The sequence below is a fragment of the Ptychodera flava genome, chromosome 4, assembly GCF_041260155.1.
Source record: "Ptychodera flava strain L36383 chromosome 4, AS_Pfla_20210202, whole genome shotgun sequence".
Taxonomy (NCBI): Eukaryota; Metazoa; Hemichordata; class Enteropneusta; family Ptychoderidae; genus Ptychodera; species Ptychodera flava.
The window spans coordinates 44498684-44520829 of record NC_091931.1 but is presented as its reverse complement, the minus strand read 5'-3'; the positions used below and the strand labels follow the sequence as shown (position 1 = coordinate 44520829).

Here is a 22146-nt window from a genome sequence, read left to right as displayed (position 1 = left end):
TCTCTATTATTTTGTTCCTGTAGCTTTACTTTACAATAATTAGGTATTTCATAACCATTTGGTAAGCTACTTTTTCTATATTTTGTGTTGCACTGAGAGTTGATGACTTATTAATTGTTTCTTAAAGTACAAAGAGCCTTAGGGACAGATATTCAGACTCAGATTTTTCAACCTTTTTCTGGTCTCCTGCTTGTGGATGGTTCATTTTGGAGCTTTTGAGTAAGTAAACTTTCAACAGCTTAGTTTTTACAAAATCTAAAATATCATTATTTTCCATAGTTTACACAGGGATGGTGGTCATTTTAATTTTTAAATATGGGTAATGTTAGGTAAATTCATGGTGACCAATGATTTTTATTCTTGATTTCGTAAGAGAATGGTTAAAAGTTTCATCAGGGAAACTTTGAGTCTTTCACATTCAAGGTGCATACTACCTTAAGTAGCACAATGGGCACAGCATCAAAGATAGACACTTTTGATTGAACCATACCACGTGAAACAGAAACACTCCATTTTAATAGGCCACTCAAGTTTCCTTGTGTTTAATAATTAAATATGTTGATATCTTACCTTTCCTGCCAGTGAATACAGTGGTTTTGGTTTGATTTTGGGACTGGGTCGACTTGAAACTTTGTAGTGTGATGGAGTTGTCAGCGCCTTCTGAGCTGAAGCACTTGTTGGTTTCAGCAGTTCATCTTTTTTGGAAGAATCCTATCACGTAACAGCAGATGCCAGGTGAGTCAACATGGGGAAATATTTCAACATAAGTGTAAATCTTGTAAAGTGATTGGAATTCACTCATCTACTCATCTGATTGACATGCCTGATAATTATGACTTTCCATTTCAGTTATTTTTAAGCTTTAGATGGAAACTGGTGACTTCTGACATAAATTTTACGTAGTGTTTTTGTACAGGGCAGTCAGTAGGTACATGTACATGTTACCGGGATTCGCCTTGGTATATCAATACAATCAGATTAGGGGACAGCAGCAATGTTACCAGGGCTCCCAAATCATTTACCAATATTCCCCAACCTTAGCAAAAACACTGGTAGAACAGTGATATCAGTGTTATTTTGTTTCTGAAGATTTCCTGGATCTAACTTCCAAGCTGATGAAGTTAACCTTGTTTTGGACTTGTAAGTAGCAGAAAGGGTGTACATTACCTGATGTGTGTTCCTAAATAATGGTGAATCTCCAAATGGTGAGCTTGCCAATGCCAGGATCTGCTGCTGGGCCTGCTGTTGCTGTGCTAATGCAAGATTAGGGTCTCTGCAATCAAAATACAAAAAATACATGTAGAACTGGAAGGAACAATCTTGACAACATATTTAAAATCGTTCCAATTTTATTCCTCTTACACTGTTTTCATTTGGAAATCTCCAACTCTTTGCAGTCCCATTCATTTAAATAAAATGAACAGCGGAGACAAAAACTTCCCACTCAACAAAGGAAATATTACAAATAATCCTCACAAATAATCCTAACTGGTAAACTTTATATTGGTTATTGCCAAAAAGGCTGTCGTAAAATAAATATGTCCTATACTATGATACATACAATTATGTATCCAAGCTCTTTGTGCATAATGTGTTCATCTTTTTCCTAGGGTAGGGAGGGAGTCAAGCAGTAGCCATACAGGGACATGTAATCATCTATATTTGATGGGTTTCACCATCATACCCTTTGTATCTCAACATATCTCCATAAAAAGCTATAAATGATAGATGGATGATGTCTAACAGCAGGCAAATTTTGAAGCTGCAATCACGATCCTTTGGGGTCATCAATTGGTAGAAGTCGACTGTTGTTCACATTAAAGTATTGGAAAAGTGTGTTATCATGGTTCTTCAGTGTGCTTTAGCAATGCTAGGAACTTGTAATCCACCATTAGTAGTAGACCAGAAATTGCTGCACGTCATACCAGTATCAATTGTAACAGTATCCAGCATTTTTTTAATTAACTGAAGTCTGGAATGTTATGGTGATTGCAGGTGCTTTTGCTACACCCTTCAAGGGCATCTGAGGGCGCTCTTTAACTACAAAGCATTGAATAAATGATGCCAGTGCTAAATGCATTATCCTAAAAGAACCTGTAAAAGTGAACAATAAGAGACAAAGACACAGACAGACATGTACATAGGAAGAAATCTAAATAAACACTGATAATAGCAGTACAAACTGACAGACAAGCCACTGAGTTTACAAACTCATTATAAAGAATTTCAAGATTAAAAGATTAATGTCTGATGACAGACAGTACCATTACACTAGAAAACAAAAAAAACACCTTCAGCCCAAGACAGGATATTACTTTGGAAGTGAAAAGAAGATCTGGCATCACTTGTCTGATTCAATTATGGATATCATACTTACGTTCCTATGTTGGTTGCAGCTGTAGCACCTAATGTCCCAAGACCAGTTCCTGCACCAAGTCCAGTACCTAATCCAGCTTCAATGTGGAAAAAAAGAAAGAAGTGTTTATAACTTGATTAATCCTTCTTTTTCATTTGAATGAAATTCTCAGAAAGACAGAGATATCTTAATACCTCTCAAATAATTTACAGAACTTGGTTGACGGCCCCTTAACTACCTTGTCAAGTACATTTGAGGTAAATTAAAGTTTCCTGACAATCATATCACTAATAGTATCAAAAATTATTCAAAGCTTGATTATTCATGCCTTACTGTAGATATTTCAATGTTTCTTTTACTGTGGCATGACTTATAATTGTCAATGCTGTTAGACGAAAGTTTGAAACATGAAAAGAAACTAACATGGATGCTATAATAGTAAATAAATATCACATCCTTTCAAACCTGAAATAACAATTAAATTTGACTTACTTGTGCCAGAGAATGCTCCAATGCCTGCAGTTGGCTTCACTCCCGTATTGCCAAACAGAGACCCACTTGTTCCAGTTCCCAATCCTGTTCCAAGCCCGGTGCCAAGACCAGTTCCAAGTCCGGTGGTTGCACCAAATCCAGTGGTTCCCTTATTTGTATTGCCAAATAAACTTGTGGCCTGAGCTCCTGTTCCAAATCCGGTACCTGTAGTCAAAGTAAATTCACAGAAGTCAACAATACATTCTTGTTTATCTCTATCTACAGTTGTTTAATGTTATATGAATGCTTGCATAGTCAGTCTTTAAAATCAGATATGCAAATCAGCATAACTTTTACCCTGGAAGATCAAAAATTCTATCATAAGAAACATTCTGGGACAAATTTGCACTGCAGTCCTCCTCCTCGTCCTTCTGCTTAACCTGTTCATCCCTAATTCTAAGTGAACTGGTCCACTTCCGATAGATAACAATTGGTTTGGGTGAAACTATGGTAGTGAATGGGTTAAAGGCGCATACTCCTTGATGCAGCACAGCTGTCGTTCCACTTGGCTACTGCCATCAAATTCTTATTCAACTGAAACAATTTATCCATTGTTCAAGTCAGAAATGCGGCTTTATCAGTACAATTATGGCAACTGAATAATACCTATAACTTCATCAGATAGTCTAACAATGAGTATAACTTTAAATCTGCAACAAAAACCTTACCTAGGCCTGTGTTGGTTCCCAGTGTGAGACCTGGTTTGGTATTGGTACCAAACAATCCACTAGTGTTGGTACCAAATGTCAGCCCACCACTAGTGGTTGCTGTACCAAATGCAGGTTTGTTGAAAAGACTGCCCTACAATGCATAAAAAGAAACGATGTTTGCTTTACAAGAGACCTACATAAATTTCAGCTACAGGCATAAAATACAGGATTTCTTCTTTGGGCTACAGAGTGTATTGAATCTTCAGCACCATCAAATTGTATCCACTCAGCCTATACATGTATGCAACATTGCAAATACATCCATATACAAATCCATGTTTTCACTCGGAATTTCTGATAGCATAGTAGCTAATTTGCATAACAATATAATGAACTGTTATGTTATTGAAGTTCTATTGTCTTACCGAAATTAAATAGTGGCAACTTTAATTTAATTGCTTTGGGGAGAAAACTGCGAATGCAAAATGAGAGGTTTTTTTGTTTTTATACATGTAGAAGTAGGAAAATATGTGACACAGATCAGAAAGGGCATGATATCCACACTTTTTTCTTTCATCTTTACTGACCGTTTGTTGCTGAGGTTGACCAAAGCCTGCCGTCTGGTTAAAAAGACTACCAGAGGTCGTACCAAATCCTGATGCCGATGTGGATGGAGTGGACCCAAACAACCCTACCTGGGCTGGTTGGCTCGTTGGTTGGCTGAACAAACTCTGAAATGTGGTGTGAGAAAAAAAATACCGTCAAGGACAGTGTGCTCATATTTGGTTTGAATTGGTCCATCAAGAAATATTTAAACCAGAAAAACAAGAATGACATAAGTAAATAAGGTCTGAAACTTTAGGTACTGGAGGTCAACAATAGGAACAGGCTGAGCAGAGGAATGTTTCAACACAGTCCTTCATGGTTTCAGCAGGTCTGCCAATATGTATCAGTTCATGAACAATGACAGGAAATGACTCAAGGTCAGTGGAGTAGCCTGTTTCAGTCACTGCTACACTCCTACACATAATAGGTACACTGCATACAAATAGCTTAGAGATTACAGAATCTCCAACTCAGATGTGTGGAGTGTTTCAGTTAGTGCCACCACTCCCGCAGATTTTGCAGGATTTCTCCTTTTTCTTACCTCATGTGCATATTTTTGACACTGACATGTTCATTTGAACAACGTCACATCTCAAACCCCAATACCTGTACACCAAATACTGTGATGGTAGGTGCGGCAGTTTGAGACCTTTTGCGTGTGACGGACATACATACATACATACATACATATATACATACATACATACAGACGCCACCGACTCACCATATAAGCTCTTTTTGGTATTCATATACATACCAAATATGAGCTAAAAAGATGAACCATGATTTCTCAGAGAGAGGAGGGGGAGGTGTACAAATGGAAATTGGCAAAGATGAGGCACACCTACAGAACGCATACTTCTTTAATTCCATTTAGATTGCAATGAAATCATGCAAAAGTGAAAATGGCAAATGGCAAAAATTCCTCTTTGCTAAGAGAAGGCAGTGAAATTTGTTGTTTTCTATTTTGTTCACCCCTGATCTTGTATGAAAGTTTTGACAAGTTCCAAACACGCATATGGCCAATGTTGCTGGTGGCAATACTTTCACTACTCTAAAAAGTTAATTTCTAGTGTGCAAAATGTTCAAGATCATTGTAGAAAGTTCATAAAAGTTTCACACAAATGGGTTGTTAGATTCCAAAGAGCCAACAATTAACTAAATAACAAAATTTTCTGTGTTCTTGGTTTGTTGAAAAGTAAAAAAAAATCCAGATTACTAACCTGACCAGTACCAAAGCCAGATGTGGATGTGGCTGTACCGAACAAAGAGGATGACCCACTTGTTGCTCCAAAACCCGTCGGTTTGCTTCCAAAGAGCCCTCCTGCCTGGCCTGTTTGTTGTTGAGGGTTTCCAACACCAAACAGACTGCTTCCTGTTCCAGTGGTTGCTCCAAAAGATGTACCTATGACAGACATTGACGATATTGTAGGCAAAACTTAGGCAATATATAAAGACATTTCACAACTTTGACGTAAAAGGGGTACCAAAAGCAGTGTCATCACATTCTATTCCGACATAGTTTGACAAGTGCGGTATGCATGCATCAACCGTTACCCTTTCACCCCTATTTCCCTTTCTAAAGGTCCAACTTTACCACACAAAACAATGGGATTGGTTCAAACCACAGTGGTGAAATGGTTAAGGCAGAGCAGACACACTGACTTTAAAGGGACAGTAGCTGTGACCGTTGATTTTTTTCACTATTTTGTTTTATTGTCACTGCAGTGTCAACTACTGTCTTGGTCTACTTGGTCAAATTCCATACTGATAGGTGTCACAATTTCTGAGAAAACTGAGTGGACAGACAGAATGATATACACACATATGTACATATATACATTCATACTGGTATGAACAACTGACACCAGGCAGTTATAACCCCTATAGCTTTTCAGCCATATTTATATCTGGCAACTGGAAGTTAAAAATCTTCAAAAGTTGAAGCTGCTATCTCTTGAACACTTACAGTACTGACAAATACCTTATTGCAAGTCTGCCCATAAGATATGGCCAATGACACGGGGTACCTACCTGTTCCAAATGGTTTCTGTCCAAAAAGACTGCTGCTTGTACTTGTCTGTCCAAACAACCCGCCAGTTTTGCTTGAATCAGTCTGAGTCAATCCTCCAGGACCCAACAGACCAGCGCCCGTACCTGGGCCTTTGCGGTTTGCCACATAGTCCTCAAGCCTTAGTTCCTGTATGGAGTAAATGAATGAATGATTTTCTGTGCACAGCCAACATAAGGGATTGTGGGATACACATATTGCAAATGAGTCCTTCAATATACAGGTCAACAAAAGACTACTTCTTCAAATTCAATGCAATGCACCTCTACTGTCAATGTAGGAGTTTTCCTCTAACTTCCTCAATCACCCACCATCCTTCCAAGTCAGTAAAAAGCAATAAAGACACAAAACCAATCTTCATCAATTTGCAAAATTCTCATACACAATAGTGTGACATATTTGTGCTCAGTTAGGCAGTTGAACTCTCTGAAAACCAATCTTTGGTGTTTTAGGTGGCTCGGTTACTATATGTACACTAAAGAATTTATCTAACTGTGTAGAATAATGACCCTTGAATGCCGGCTTCTTGGTACCCTGAAGATCACTGCAATTTCCACAAACTTTGCAGGATTATGTGTAGAACCATTCTCTTTACTTCTTTTCAATTGTCTTTGACCAAGTTTGACGAAATTGCTACACCCTGGCCAAAGTGTTATTATCTGTAACTCTCAATTCTTTTCTTATCATTAAAAAAAAAAACACATAAAAATCTATCAGAAATAACACTTTTATCACCTTTGCATTTAACAAATATTTTTGAGACAAACACTGGAATTGAATGGAATTTGCATTTGTATTCACGTTGGTAAGACTGAACGTAGGTTCATACTAAACATTTCACAAATCAACATCATCCTGGGGAGTTCATACACTTAAAGCGCAGTGGTCGTCGCGCTGCGCATCCTCCTGAGGGGGTCCCCCTCTGTTGTAAACAAATCCAAGAACGCCGCACATGTTACGGGTTGATTGTAATGTTTGCGATATTGCCGCTTGTTAAAATGGCCGCTGATCTGTCACAAGCATACCAACTATCCAAATGTAACACGCAATAAAAGGTCAATCAATTTAAGTTAAATATCTGCTGAATATTGAACAATGATTGCACGCTGGATTGAGATCACATTTGCTCATGATTTTCTTGAATCAGTTGAATGGGGCTCGGCTACTGTTATCGTTCGAGCCATAGAGCTGGACGTACGCATGTATACGCCAACAGACTATCAACGACCGGGCTCTAGTTTTCGACATCGCCAGCAAGGACGAGAGCTTTCATTTCAAGAGGCCCGACAGGAGTACAAAGACAACAATCCAAACTACAGAAATCTACAGCTCGCAGAGCAATGCCCGCTGCAGCAAGAAGCATCTCTGCATCTGTTCCGTTCCGTGGTCTGTATGAACGTCCGTGTCAAACCGGGTATATGGCGCGCTACACTCGGCTGTGGAGAATCCAACTCAACTACAAAGTTTACCCCGTTTTGGGGTGCAAACGAGAATTCCGAGTACAGGTATCAAGTCAAGCGAAGGACCTTTCATAGGTCTTCTTGTTATGTGGGGGTTATCTCACTTGAAAGAGGATTCAGACCTACCCGGCAATCAGGAGGTACAACAATGAAGTTTGCCCATCACCGGTAGGCCTACACCAGCTAGCGGTTGGATCACTGCCATGACCGTGCACAGGACCGGGGCACAGGATCTATGCACGGTGTAGCCGTGCAATTTTCCTGCCAAATGCCGCGAAAACCCGCTCGTTTTGTCTGCTGTTTCCTGTCATTTTACTATTTCTTACCACGTAATACTAGGAGAAGTAAGACATGGTGATCAACAGTTGGTTGTGGGCCAAGTCGTAGCGGGCCGGTACGTTGTGGGACCGGATTCTCTATATCCGTGTACGTCAACGCGGTGACCGTCTCCCAACCACATCTCCCGTGGCTTGATGCCGATCATGGTCTTGAGTGTAATTTTTGTGTTAGGCATTGTGCTTGTGCTTGTGCATGGTCTACATATATAGGCAATGTTGATCATTTTAGGTAATACTATGTATTTTCACTGTACTGTACATAGCATTGTGTACAACCAGCGTGATCGCGCGCGATCAAACTTTTTTGTTCACTGTGTCTGCGTGCAGTAAACTCAGCGACATAATGTGCTGAGTGTAGTGTCCCAATGTTCGTAGCTCTGCACGAGTTTATAGATAGAAATACACCACTGAAGTTCGTTTCCGATCTTAATATTTTACTATTGCATGATGTTGAGTCTTACAAAGGCCTTAACAAAGTGGGGGACTGCTCCCATCTCACTCCTATTGAAGTTGAGAAGACTTATGTTTACAAAAAATTATGTTTATCAACAAAAAAATCACGCACGCGCAGCGCGACGACCACTGCGCTTTAACAAAATATTTTCAACAAATTGTTGTTCAGTACGAAGATTGGATTTAGCATTCTTTATGACAGCCTTCATGACTCCTGTGTCTGATAGGAATGCTCTTGATGCTGCAAGACATATCCTGCCAAGGCAGACTGCACTTCAGTTTTCAAATTTGCTCCTACCTCCAAGCTTTTGCTTTCATATTCCTTCATTGCCGTGATGCACTGGTGTCTTGTACTGATGCTGGATGACACTCCGGCTTTCAGCATTGTATCTGTGCCTTGGAGAGCCTGCAAATTACAGAACGATATCATGATATACGACATGTTATGACAAAGTTTGGAAGTCAGAATTTATAAAACAGTGAATTGGAGATAGCAGACTTGGCACGTTAAAAATATACATGGGGTTTTATTTTATTTTTATCTACTGATATTTATCCAAAGTAAACAGCCAAAAAGGGTTACCAATAGGATTGTGTGACTGAAACGGGTGCAAATCACATACCCATACTTATCAGTGGTGAGTAATGGTGAGAGTGGATCTGTTTACTGGTTTACAATAACCCTGTGATTACCATTGCATTTCTAGGAATCAGTACGCAAAATGTCAAGAAAGGAAACATGGGACTCACATTGAATTTAATGGTAGTTCCCTGGGGAGCATTTGCAGCAAAACCTCCCGTACCAAAAAGTCCAGTCTGTGCAGTAGATGTTTGTCCAAATGGAGTGGTTGCTGTGCTGGATCCTTGACCAAACAACCCAGCAGATGCACCTGTGCAAAGGAAAGAATGTAATCACCAATACTTTCATTAAAAATCAGTTATCTTGTCACAAGGGAAAAATATTGCTTGCACTTTGAAGACTAATAAAAATGTGATGAGACTGTGTTGAATTGTACAAATTAAAGAGGATAAAAAATTCTCATACTTCTTCAAAGAACAAACTGCAGAAGATAAAAACGTTCTCAAAATTACAGGAATAGAAACAATGTCAATAGCTTTCATGGCTTTTATTTACAGAAGATGAAAAAGTACGCCATTCACACAAGAATCAAAACCTGTACAATGTACACAATGATAAATCAACAATAAAATGCAGAAACGAAAATGAGAAAGATGGAAATCAAATAAGTTACTGAAAAGGCAGGGATTTACAGGAAAACTCTTCTTACCTCCAAAGTTGGAACCAAATGCAGATTGAGTAGCTGATGTTGGGGTTGCAAATAGACCACCAGTACCACTGGCTGCTGTGCTTCCAAACAGCCCACCACTGCCACCTGTGCTTGTCTGTCCAAAGTTGAAACCACCAGCAGCTAGAAAACAATATCATGGTCAGCTTGCACCAGGACTACAAAGCACATGACTAGGTGCAGATTTTTTCACCTCTAACATGTGTACATTCTCTGAACTATACCCAGCATCTCATGAGACTACAGTTACCTATCAACACCTTGCAAATTCTCCCTGCTTCAAGTATAACCCTTATCATACCAAACCTTTTCCCCATCCACTGAGTATGTAAAAGTAGTACTGAGCCAAAACATACATGTATACATGTACATCTTTTCACCAAAGTCAAGTTTACAGCTTCCGTTTTCAGGGCCTTCAAATGTTAAAGTCTTTATTAAATTGAAACAAATGGTAGCTGCCATGCCTCACTGGCTTTAACAAACTTGACCCGATGAAGAAATCTGAACTCGGAAAGATAAGGGATACACAATGACATATAAAAATTCTCATCACATTTATCCCATACTAGTCATACGTAGCAACCGATAAAACACAGAAATTCACATGATGAAAATGGAAAACGAATTACATGCGCATGACTTTCAAATTATTTGAATGTTACAATTATCATGTCATACAATATATTACTGCCAATCTACTTCACTGCAAATTATACAATGTCATGTAAACAAAATGTTATCACACTGACTATGAAGACCAGATACATTTGTATTACAACTGTGTGAAAACAGAAGTTGTGGCATGTTAGAACTAAACGGTGAGTGAGTGATAGTGGTGAGATTATCAGCAAAGGATGTTTTAACAAATTGACTACTGTACACGTAGAAGACAAAATCAAAGCTTTTTTACCTCAAGTCACTCAAAATCAGTAAGAAAGGAAGATATGCACAGAATAATTTTGATGTTCTGTTGGTGAAAATTGCTATATATTCAAACACATTTTTAGGTCAGTGAAAATATTTCTATGTACCTTTACAAAATAATTGAGTGAAAATCATCAAGTTTACAAAGGTTTTTTGATGGTCCGTACAAATACGGTATGCTTTACTGGTTTTGACTGACTTGATAGTGACAGATGGTCTTAGCATTCAGAGGGTCAAAGCAGACAGACGGAAGAATACCATAGGTTAAGGGTCAAAGCAGACAGACGGAAGAATACCATAGGATAAAGTTAAAATTTTTAGGTATTTGTTAGAGTTAATAGGATCTCGTAGATGTGGTGTCTTTCATCTAGCTGACTGACACACAGCCGAAGAGTCAGGTACTCTGCCTGGAGCAGTTTCCTATCGCCTTACTTTGTTGTGTGGGTTTGCTTCCAAATGCACTACCTGGATTGCTAAACAGGCTCCCGATGTCGCTGAGGTGGTTGTCGTTGAAGTGCCAAACAGACTTGCTGCTGGTGTCTGGGCACCAAAGGCATTGGGCGTTCCAAAGCTGCTAGATGCCGCTGGTGTCTTGCTTGCAAACAATCCTGTTCCAGCTGTCAATGAAAAGCAAAGTTACAGTTCAGTTTAAAAAGGCCACAAACTTTACTACATGTACTTTACATTTATACAGTAAAACCTCTCAAAACCGAACCAACGGGGACTGAGCAAATTGTTTGGTTTGGAGAGGTGTTTGGATTATAGAGGTCCGTTTAATACAGATTTCTATTGGAATGGGACTCGGAAAAGGGTTCAGTTTAGACAGGTTTTCAGTTTAGACAGGATTTGGTTTAAACAGGTTTCACTGTATTTTGAATTAAATTACACTAAATATCCGTGTCTGATTCAAAAACAAAACATTAGAGGGACAAAGTCTGCCATTTTTCATGAATTTTGTTTGATGCAAGATACTTCTTATATTTGTCTGACATGTTGAAAGACACTGAATGAATGGGTGACCATGCATATATTCGACCCTGATTTTAGACACGATAAATGAAACCATAACGAAAATGAATTATTGGTCATGACCATTAATTCATTTTCGCGATGGTTTAATTTAATTTCAAAAATTGCATATTGGGGTTGAATATATGCATGGTCACTCATTCATTCAGCATCTTTCAACATGTCAAACAAAAAAAGTAGTTTCTTGTATCAAACAAAATTCATGAAAAATGGCCGACTTAGTCCCTTTAACATAGTCAACTGAAATAATGTGCGCTAGGAATGACACTTCTTCAGAAGGCATAGAACATCAGTCGTGCATATCAAATGATTTGGATTCAGCGGCTCAGAAGGGCATAGCTGATTGGTAGTTATTTCAACGTATGCGTGTGAAACTAAGGCTATTTTTTAAAGAAATAAATTTCATTATTTTATATCTAATTGGTTGCTTTGAAATAATTATCACTTTTGATGATATTCAGCCAGCCAATAAGAAATAAGCTTCTCAGATACTGCACATTGCTAGACTTTTTGGTTATATTTGATTATTATAGCCACTGGCAATTTGCAGTTTTGATTCCTAGTCAGTGAAATGAAAGTTTCCATCAACCTTTGCGATCTTTACGTTATGATGTATAATCTTTTATAAAACTGTGGGACGATCTAAGCTCAAGCAAAGTAGGGGCGTTTATGTCAGAAAACAGAACAAATGCATGTTTGCAGTACATATATGTATACAATACTCTTTCTCTGACATGCTAAGTTATTTTTACTCAAAGTGAAGTGACTTGTGGTACTTGGCCAGAATGAACAATGACGGGATTCATTTACATTGCAAACATTTGAAAGAACATACTTTACAACGTTTTACCTGATACAAACTATTGTAAAACAAAATGTTGCTATCAGAACTGCAGAATGCAAATGGCTCTGTTGGACTGTCATCTGGCACAAGATTAAGTAACGACCTGAACCCCTTTCGATGAAAAGTTTCAGATGCCTCAATATATAAAGTTTTAAAATTTTAACCCTTTTCCTGCCAAGCCTTATAACTGCATGCATTCTCCAAATCAGTAAATGGCAGTATTACGCTAATCTTTAAGTATTTTCACCTGTTAAGGATATATGTCACAGCAAATCATGTTGGTGAAAATCATGTTTAAAATATCGGTTTCCAGGGACCTTCAAATGTTCAAGTCTTTGTTAAAATGCAACATGTGGAACATGCTATGTCTCACTGGTTTGACCAGCTTGACCTGACAAACTGTGACAGATGAACTTGGCTGAACTAGGGATAAACCAGAATTCCTTTCATAATCAAGAATAAAAATTCAGGTCACCCTACAAATGTTTGGCATTAGATAAAGAAATTACCATAAATTTATGGTTATTTAAAATTCAAAGTGGCTGCTTCACCCTGTGTTCATTCTATTAGGGAAAATTAAGTTTTCTATGTTTGCAAAACAGACATCAAAAGCTTTAGTTAACTAATTTAAAAAAGTCCACAGGCAGGAGACTAGTCAAGTGCTTTTAAAATATGTCTCCAGCAATATTCTACCTAACTCAATACAATAAATTAACTATATCTGTGCTGATATTGTATTGACTGAGTCTGTAATTAGTTAGGACATAGTAGGTGGTAAAGAAAAAAGTACTGAAGCAAAACAAAACACAAACAAAACAAATGATATCAGAGAGAAGTCCTTACTCTGCCCGAAGGGAGTGGAGGTTGTTCCACCAAATCCAGTACCTGAAAAGTTGTGAATGTACCAATTGTGAGATATTTAGAAAACTGGACATTACAGTGATAAGAGTTCTTACTCACACAGTGCACAACACAGAGAAAATGGCTTATTAGTTGAACAGGACCACCAATGTGAGTTAATTGTGAAGGTTATATGCACATGCATTCGACAGGATTTTAGATACTAGTAATCTGACATTACATTTTGCAAAACTCTGAACTGAGTACAAAATACAAACACAAACTCACTGGACACCACCTGTACCTCAAATGTTTCAAAAACACTCAAGTGGACTGAGATTTCCATTTCAATCGCCCCCATCCTGTCTGTAGGAACCACCCATGTTAGTCTATGCTGGCCAAACATTACCCTAACATCGCATATGGTTGGATGTAATCAACAATATGTTACACATTAGTACCTGGAAAATTTTCAAACAGTAAATCTTACAACAGTGCTTGATTGGGACATAAGGGATATCATTTTGATTGAAAGGAAACATATCGGAAAATTCCGAATGTTTAGGAATATTTTTTCACCAAAAGCCAAGTGTACTTTCTTCAACTTGTCACTGTCTAATCAAATTGGACTTTGAGATCATTGCAAGAACTGAACTGAATTCTGCATTGACCATGACTGGAACACTTTTCATGTGTAAGTACATGGTATTTTCTTTAAGTATCATAGTCAAGTAGTCTGCTAATTGGTACATGTACCAGTGAAGTTAGCATTTGTGATGCTCAGTGGGCCCTGCAGCCTTTATCCTGCCAGGCCAGTCACTTTCCCATCTGCCAAGTGAGCAAAAAGCCTTAGTCAGTAAAATTTTAAATCATCTTTGCACTGTTACAGTATATGTTGTCAGGGGCCTTCAAATGTATTTGCTAAAATGCAACATGGGACATGCTACACCTCAGAAGTTTTAATCAACTTGACATCATAGTGACAGACGAACTAAGCAGGATAACGGTTACGTCTTGCCATGCAAAAAAACATAATTTCTTATTTAACTTACCTGCTCCACCAAAGCCACTCCCAAATGGAGTCTTTTGGGTTTGACCAAACATACTTCTCTGTACTCAGTTTATGAATCAACTCTGCAAGACAAACAGAAAACAGATTTGACGTTGCTTTCACATTCAAGTGGCCTGTTTGCACACTACCACCAGATGAATTCTCTCGAAAACACAAACAAGGACACGTTCATATTGCAGTGTTATATCAAGTTTTGCAACTGGTTTGTATCATAGGTGAAAGGTTGTATAACTGCAAACTGAAACATTCATTCATGATCATCTGTTAGCAAAGGTCTTGAGAGAGCCAGTACATTTCTCAAATTAATGTAAACCACACTAACAGCTTGATAGGGGTTATAGAACCACACAAATTATGAGTACCATTGCCTTAGTGCCCTAAACCAAACACAATAAGTTCTCATACGTCCCTGCAATTACTTGGACGGAGAAAAGTACATGGTAAAGACAGACTTTTTTACGTCTTTACAGATTACAATGACTTTCACTGCTATGTCAAAATTTTTAATCGAAACTGAACATTTGATATATTTAAGATTTATCATTTTTGTGAGCAGCAAATGCATAGTCACTCCACGTTGATCAATCCTGATCGATCAGCTGAATTTTTATACATGATGCATTAGTGCAAACTTTGCTCGTTTCAAGAATTAATTCAAGCTGTAATTTCACTATAATGCTACAGTAATCACCATCTTTCATTCACTATAATGCTACAGTAATCACCATCTTTCATCATTTTTCCTTTCCAACATTAACCTACTATGCAGGGTATACCAACATTGTCAGATTGACATCATTGTTGCGGCCACTTTGGTTATTATAAATGTACATCACTCAACTTGATGAATACTAGCATACGTCCAGAAGTCTGCGGTGTCAGTTGTAGGCAGTACTCTATTTCTTGGATCTCACTGTTAAAAACTGCAGTGCCTTACGTCATGGTTAATGTTAGAGGTATCAGAATGCTAACATACGACCAAATCTTTCAGTTTAGCATAATCGTAGTGGCACACACTATGCATCAGTTTGAGGTACAATGGTGGAAAAAGATATGAAGTGAAAGATCATCCTTATAAGGATGGTTACTGAGTTTGAACAAATTAATTTTTTTTACTCCATCAAACAACGGGCGTTAGCCCAATTACAGGATGAGGTACCCATAACACACAAGCCCCAATGGAGCACTGAGGAGTAAAGTGCCTTGCTCAGGGGCACAACACCGTGCTAGAGTCTCAAACTCATCGTCCTCCAACAATGAGTCCATTACTCTGGACCTACCGGGTCTTGAACTGGGTCTCAAACTCACCATCCTCCAGATGGTGAGTTTGTTACCCTGATCACTGGTCCACGATGCCTCCTTCAATGTTACATAGGAAACATTTGTCATCATAGCATATGCCATTTGTGTCACCAAAACCCCATGATGCATTTGGCTATAAATGTCCTAAAATTGCACATGGGGATTTTGTGGACATAAATCTTGCACACACAATAATAACAATGTTGCTGAATATTGTCAAAATTACATTTTAACAGCATTATTTCAACAGTACATGCATGATAACAATCTAGAAGTAGAGCACTTCAAACTAAGTATCCTATTTCTAAAACAAAATCTAACATTAGAGATGTAGTAGGGTGGCAATTAAGAAATTCAGAATCAGTATATGTTGCTGTACAACACTCATTATGGACCATTTAAACTTTCTCACAATCCCCCATTTAATACAAAATCTTGCCTCAGCCTTTTGACCATATATGCACAGTCAGAAGTTCTTCAGAACACATTCAGATTGGCTATATGAAGTTGAAAAGCCAAGTTTTGTTCCAGTGCAATACCCAGCTTGCTCTGAAAACCCTTTCTTGGCTCTGCTGTAGCAGGAGCATCACTGTAGAAAGTAGATTGGCATAGCCAGATCTAGCTGCAAAATTGTAGCGCTACTGTGAGGCGGTCGGTGATTTTTGGTTTTTGCGACTTCGCTCACCAGTAGCGCTACAATACCGATGGCCCTGTAGAGGTGAAAATAAGCGCACCCCACTGGACCAGGCGCGTTGATGTGAAATGCTACATATTTACTGCATTTGGTCGTACTGATTTATCGCTACTGAAGACTAAACAGTATACTGCACTAACTTTGTCATTTATGGGGTTTGAAATTTGTTCAAACACGACGATCGCGTTCCGAAACATTTCTGGGAGCCGTCATTACCAACTTCCGGTAATGGCGGCTCCCACAAACACCGACGCCCCACGCTCAATGTTTTCAGAACGCGATCGTCGTGTTTGAACAAATTCCAAACCCCATAAATGACAAGATTAGTGTAGTATACTGTTTAGTCTTCAGTAGTGATAAATCGGTACGACCAAATGCAGTAAATATGTAGCATTTCACATCAACGCGCCTGGTCCAGTGGGGTGCGCTTATTTTCACCTCTACAGGGCCATCGGCATTGTAGCGCTACTGGTGAGCAAGTCGCAAAAACCACAAATCACCGACCGCCTCACCGTAGTGCCACAATTTTGCAGCTAAGCCAGATCCGGTGACGTGGTCCACTTCATAAACAACTTGAATCAGTTACTAGTAGCATACGTGTAAAACAGCAACCAACAACTACAATTATTCTGGCAGTACCACACAGTTCCACTTAGTACATGTGATTGTAACTCTATCATTTTTTTAAATGAATGTGTATTTGTTCTGTACCTATCATTGGTCATTCCAATTCTGTGCATGTCTTGGTTTAAGACATGTAGGAGTAAACGCAGAAAAGATGAATCAATAGGAAGTGATAGACAAAACGTCATTAACTGAGTGTACCACTACCAAGACAGACTATTGGGATGACCATAGAGAGGTAGAAGCAAGATGTACAAGTACATGATCCCTGACAATGACCTGACTCAATTCGGGAACGGGCACATTCAGTTACTGACATTTGACAACTATTTCCTTTACCGCATAGCTAAAACTAGAAACAGTTTTTCTTTCAAGACGCTTAACTCTTAATAAAGCTCACCGACTTGAGTATTATTTCAAGTATAAGGAAGTCCATTGCCACGAGACATCGAGAGCAAGGCTCTAGGGTACGCTGTGTTGCTGTTTGGTACTATACGATCGGACGTAGAGCTGGTAACCCAGCTTGGTGTCTCTGCTGTGCCGTGCATCTACATATACAAGGTTAATAGCAAGGAAAAAACGGGGGGTCGGGAAGCCGCCAGTACAAATGCTGCTACAGAACCACACCAATGCGCCAACGTTGACACAAAGGTAATGGCGGGATCCTATCTGTGGGCACGGACCGACGACTTCACCATGTTACCTTGACAAAATTGTGTCTTTCGACGTGTGCAAGGAACGTTGTTGAACTGTGTTTAATGTAACTATCTCTGCTGAGATATAGTTTTATGTCGGGAAACCGAAAGGATTTTATACTGAACTCACCATGAGATCATTCGGTTATTTTGGAATGGTAACTGGTCCTGACCACATCAAGCTGGTTTCTCACTGCCATTATAGACTCCCTAACCTACTTGTAATTCAGATGGCGGTAGAAGCTGGATGCAGTGCAGGTGTTGAAACAATGGAAATTTTTGGGCATTTTCATAATTTGGAGATTGCTCAATAATATAGTCGATTTTTATCAACACTCTTGACATGGTGAAAATGAAATAACAACCGATAGAGTTAAGAATTCAGAGGTGTGTAGAATTGATTAGCTTTTAGGGGGTCATAAGCTTGCGCACAATCGGGTCGATAAAGCAGTGGCGGCGCTGTCACTTCCGTTGCATTTCTGCTCCACTGCGCTTTCGCCACACTGCAACTGGGACTTTGCATATTAAACAGAGGTCAGGGCTCGAAATTAACTTTTTTCCCTGGTAGTCCCATTGTGCATTGCCATTGGGCTACCATTTTCTGAAGTTGGCAGCCCAGTGACAAGGTCTGGTAACCCATGCATGAATGAAGATATTTTTTGTGAATGATATTTATGTGTATATTTTAATAGACAATGAAAAGTTTATTCGCATGATTCTTTCCAGAAAGTGAATTTTCTTGTCATTTGACATCAATACCTGCAGCTCATAGCCTTTCGGAACGGTATAGCATGTGTAGTGGACAACGGTGACGCCTCAAAGTTAGACAACCTATTCACAGATACGCAGAGCTTATATGCAATTGTTGATGTTTGCCATGACGACTTTTCACTCAGCACGTATAAACGTAAGGGAGCCGTCATTATTTATGGCCGGGGGGTCGGAGGAATCTGAGGGGAGGGGTCACTCAAAAAATCGAAAGCTACAAGGGGGGGTTGCTCAAAAGTGGAGAACAAGAAAGGGGGGCTACTCAATTTTGTTGACATGTATTGAAGCATTTAGTGGAGTTACGAATTAATACAACAATAATAGTAAAGATATGTATATTCATACCCGGTATTTGTGTACACACACACACACACACACACACACACACATAATATAATATATATATATATATATATATATATATATATATTATATATATATATATATATATATATATATATATATATATATAATCATAATACAGGTGGTTTCAAGTAGAAACTAAAATCTCATTACACTATGTGTTTCACGTTATTGTGATCTTCAGACGAGAATGATCAGCTATTCGACGTGGCAAGCCTTATGTTAGAGGCTAGTACTGAGTACATTTTTCAGTATTTCCTGATTAAAGATTGATATACTTGCCTGATCATTAATGAGAAACGTCTGCTTTCTATATTCTACATTGTATAGGTTACCGATAGGGAAAAATGTGTAAAGCAAGCTTATTCTGATGCTATAAAGTTTAAAACCAGTTGAATGCCTTGACAACAAACCCATCTTTTATTGCAGGAAAATAATAATAAATAATAAATGTGAATAAATGTATGTCTGTCGCTATTTTTTCGGTTTCAAAAAATATAGTTGAAATCAGTGAACTGAAATATAAGTTTTGGAATACTGTCTCAGATTTATTTTCTTTTGAGTTTTTTATACGAAAAAAATACTCCCCAAGTGCCACCAAATAACACCATTTTAATCTCTATTTTTCAAAAGCTCCAACGGTCTCTTGTGTGCTTTCGCACCACATCTTCCCCCTCTTGAAAAAAAATCCTACAGAATAACTGCATGTCACCAGAGCACTGGATACAGACCTGTACATCAGCCCCTGCCACAGCAATTGGAACCTCCTTCCGACAAGACCTATACCACAGGGTTTAATCAGGGTCTGTACAGGGCCTGTCGCAGCAGCAATCCATTTTACTGTATAGATATTTAACTTTCCCAATTTTTTTTGGGGGGAGGGGGGTCACTCAAATTTTCTGTAGCAGAGAGGGGGGGTTACTCAAACACGTCATGGTTGGCAGGGGGTTACTCGAAATTTTGGAGTTTCGAAAGCATTCCTCCGACCCCCCCAGGCCGTAATATATGAGGCTCCCTAACATGGCTAAAAATAGGTTGGCTGTTAGTTTCAGGATGACAACTTGGTACAGTCATTACATGTTCCGAATACTATGCGGGCAATTTTGGGTGTATTTCTCCACCATAGTACACTATCATGGGATGATCTTGTACACTTCGGAAAGCGTAATTTGTGGATGGCCCGACAGCTTTTTCTTTGCAGTTTGAATAATTTGTGTTAATTGTGATTGATACAATTTGATTAAATAACTATAAAAATGAATTTTCATTGGTCATCATTTACCGAACCTGTCATCCAAGTACATCAGTTCAGATAATGATATTTTATTGAAAGTTTGTCGCAACAAATTAGACTGCACTGTCGCCTTTTAATTTGCACAACAAAGTTACAGTCTGGCCTTTCTGTGTCCAGCTTGGTTGACTGTATGAGCGTCGGTCATCTCACAGCGATCGACATCATGTCGCCCACTAAGTAATTTCATGTCCAAGGCTTTGGTAGTCCATGTGGGCTACCATTTCATGGGTTTTGGTAGCCCCAGGGAAAAGTTGGTAGTCTGTGGACGCGGGACTACCGCTAATTTCGAGCCCTGAAGGTGCATGAATTTTGGCAGTGCCCACAGTCCCCTAAAATATCATAGTTTTCTTCATTTTGGATGTTAGAAGTGATAATTGTTTCCAGGAATCTGGCATTGAATTGAGGAGTGTATCATACTCTGTCTTAATTTCCTCTTGCACATGTCTATTTGTACCTCCTCTAATTTTTTGCAATTATTTCCCATTGTCCAAGCCAGTCATTTCTGTTATCATTCCAGATGTCCTTAAGCCTTAAAATTCTACTTTTTGACCATTTTTCATAAAAGAGGACATTACTCTTCATTCTTAATATTGTCTTTATACCACAGAACTTCACTAGAAGATTCTGTTTTGATGTTGGTAAATTCACTCTTGTAAGTCTAAGGACTTCCAGGTATTTAACATATTCCCATACACTATTTGGGTTCGGTTGTTATTGACTTTGAAAGTGAGTTGGAGATAGTGATAATCACTATATTCAGTTTATTGTCAAAATTCGCTATGAAATACTTTGATAAGCTAGCCCATTTAGGGGTCCCTTTATCTGGATTTTTCTCAAATAATTTCATAAGCCACTTCAATTGGAGTGCATTAATTGTTCTTCAATGTCGACAACTTTTTTGCCACGGTCATCATATCTTTGAATGAAAATGCCCCTTTTCATAACTTCTCGTTTGCCTCTCAAAATAAAATTCCATAGTTTACTATTTGCTTCATTAATAATTTCCTTAGGTACGTGATCAAATGATGCCAGGTACCGTAATGTTGATGCAGCCAGCATATTAGCTACAATTGCCATGCCTTTATAACGACAGATTTCTAGTATCCCAGATCTTCAGGCAGTTCGTAAATTTCTCCAAACTGTTTTCCAGTTTTCTCTAGATGTGTTACTGTTTCCAAACCCAACTACCAAGATCTGTAAAACCTTGTTTGAAAAATCGATCCCTTCCACTGAATCAGTGCCGTTTTTAAGAAAACCCAGCCCATAACCCTTTGGATTTCTTCTTGTTCAGCTTTGCACCTAGTACCTGTTGCTTTTTCATATTTGTTAAACATTTTCAACGACTGTGTATTGCTTTCTACATTTTTCAAGCATAGAGTCGTATCATCTGCATAACTCTTAATTTTTTCCTCTTGTTTGTCTGGCAGTATGAATCCCGCTGTGCTGTCATCTTTACGAATATTTTCGGCTAGCACCTCTGCTGCCATAATATACAGTAATGATGATAAAGGGCACCCTTGTCTCACACCCTTATCAAGTTGAATACTGCGAGAAAGTATTCAACTTCATGAGGATGAGACAAGGGTGCCTCACACAATTTATATTTTTCCGATAAACTAAATTGCGCCCTCATGAACAGTAAGTTTGATTGTTTCGTTTTTCTAACAGTTCAGTTTTACCAAGTACTTACTTAAATCATATGTAGAAACTATTCCTCGAGGCCAGAGAAAAAAATCTTGTTCCTCGGATTTTTGGACCAAGGTTCAGGAGCGGCGAGCGATTTTATGAAAAAGTAATAGAAGTGAGCGCATACATCAAAAAAGGACCAAAATAACAGATTAGTGTTGGCAATGTTACAAAGTTTAACAACTTTATGCAAATATATGAATGGAGAAATCCCTGGACTGCGTAAAAATTTAGTTCAA

At 38.6% G+C, this 22146-nt stretch overlaps 1 protein-coding gene across 1 annotated transcript in view; it reads right to left on the bottom strand.

Moving 5' to 3' along the window:
• Positions 1 to 17620, bottom strand: part of LOC139131912 (nuclear pore complex protein Nup98-Nup96-like) — a 38120-nt gene extending 20500 nt beyond the window's left edge. Inside the window, 16 exon segments of the mRNA XM_070698227.1 lie at positions 571 to 711; positions 1168 to 1273; positions 2378 to 2453; positions 2849 to 3052; positions 3556 to 3688; positions 4125 to 4268; positions 5367 to 5548; positions 6178 to 6343; positions 8764 to 8871; positions 9216 to 9355; positions 9755 to 9895; positions 11129 to 11191; positions 11194 to 11313; positions 13413 to 13454; positions 14462 to 14543; positions 17502 to 17620. Of these exon segments, the coding sequence (XP_070554328.1) occupies positions 571 to 711; positions 1168 to 1273; positions 2378 to 2453; positions 2849 to 3052; positions 3556 to 3688; positions 4125 to 4268; positions 5367 to 5548; positions 6178 to 6343; positions 8764 to 8871; positions 9216 to 9355; positions 9755 to 9895; positions 11129 to 11191; positions 11194 to 11313; positions 13413 to 13454; positions 14462 to 14513 (1818 nt within the window). The 5' untranslated portion in view covers positions 14514 to 14543; positions 17502 to 17620.
• Between the last annotated feature and the right edge of the window lie 4526 nt (positions 17621 to 22146).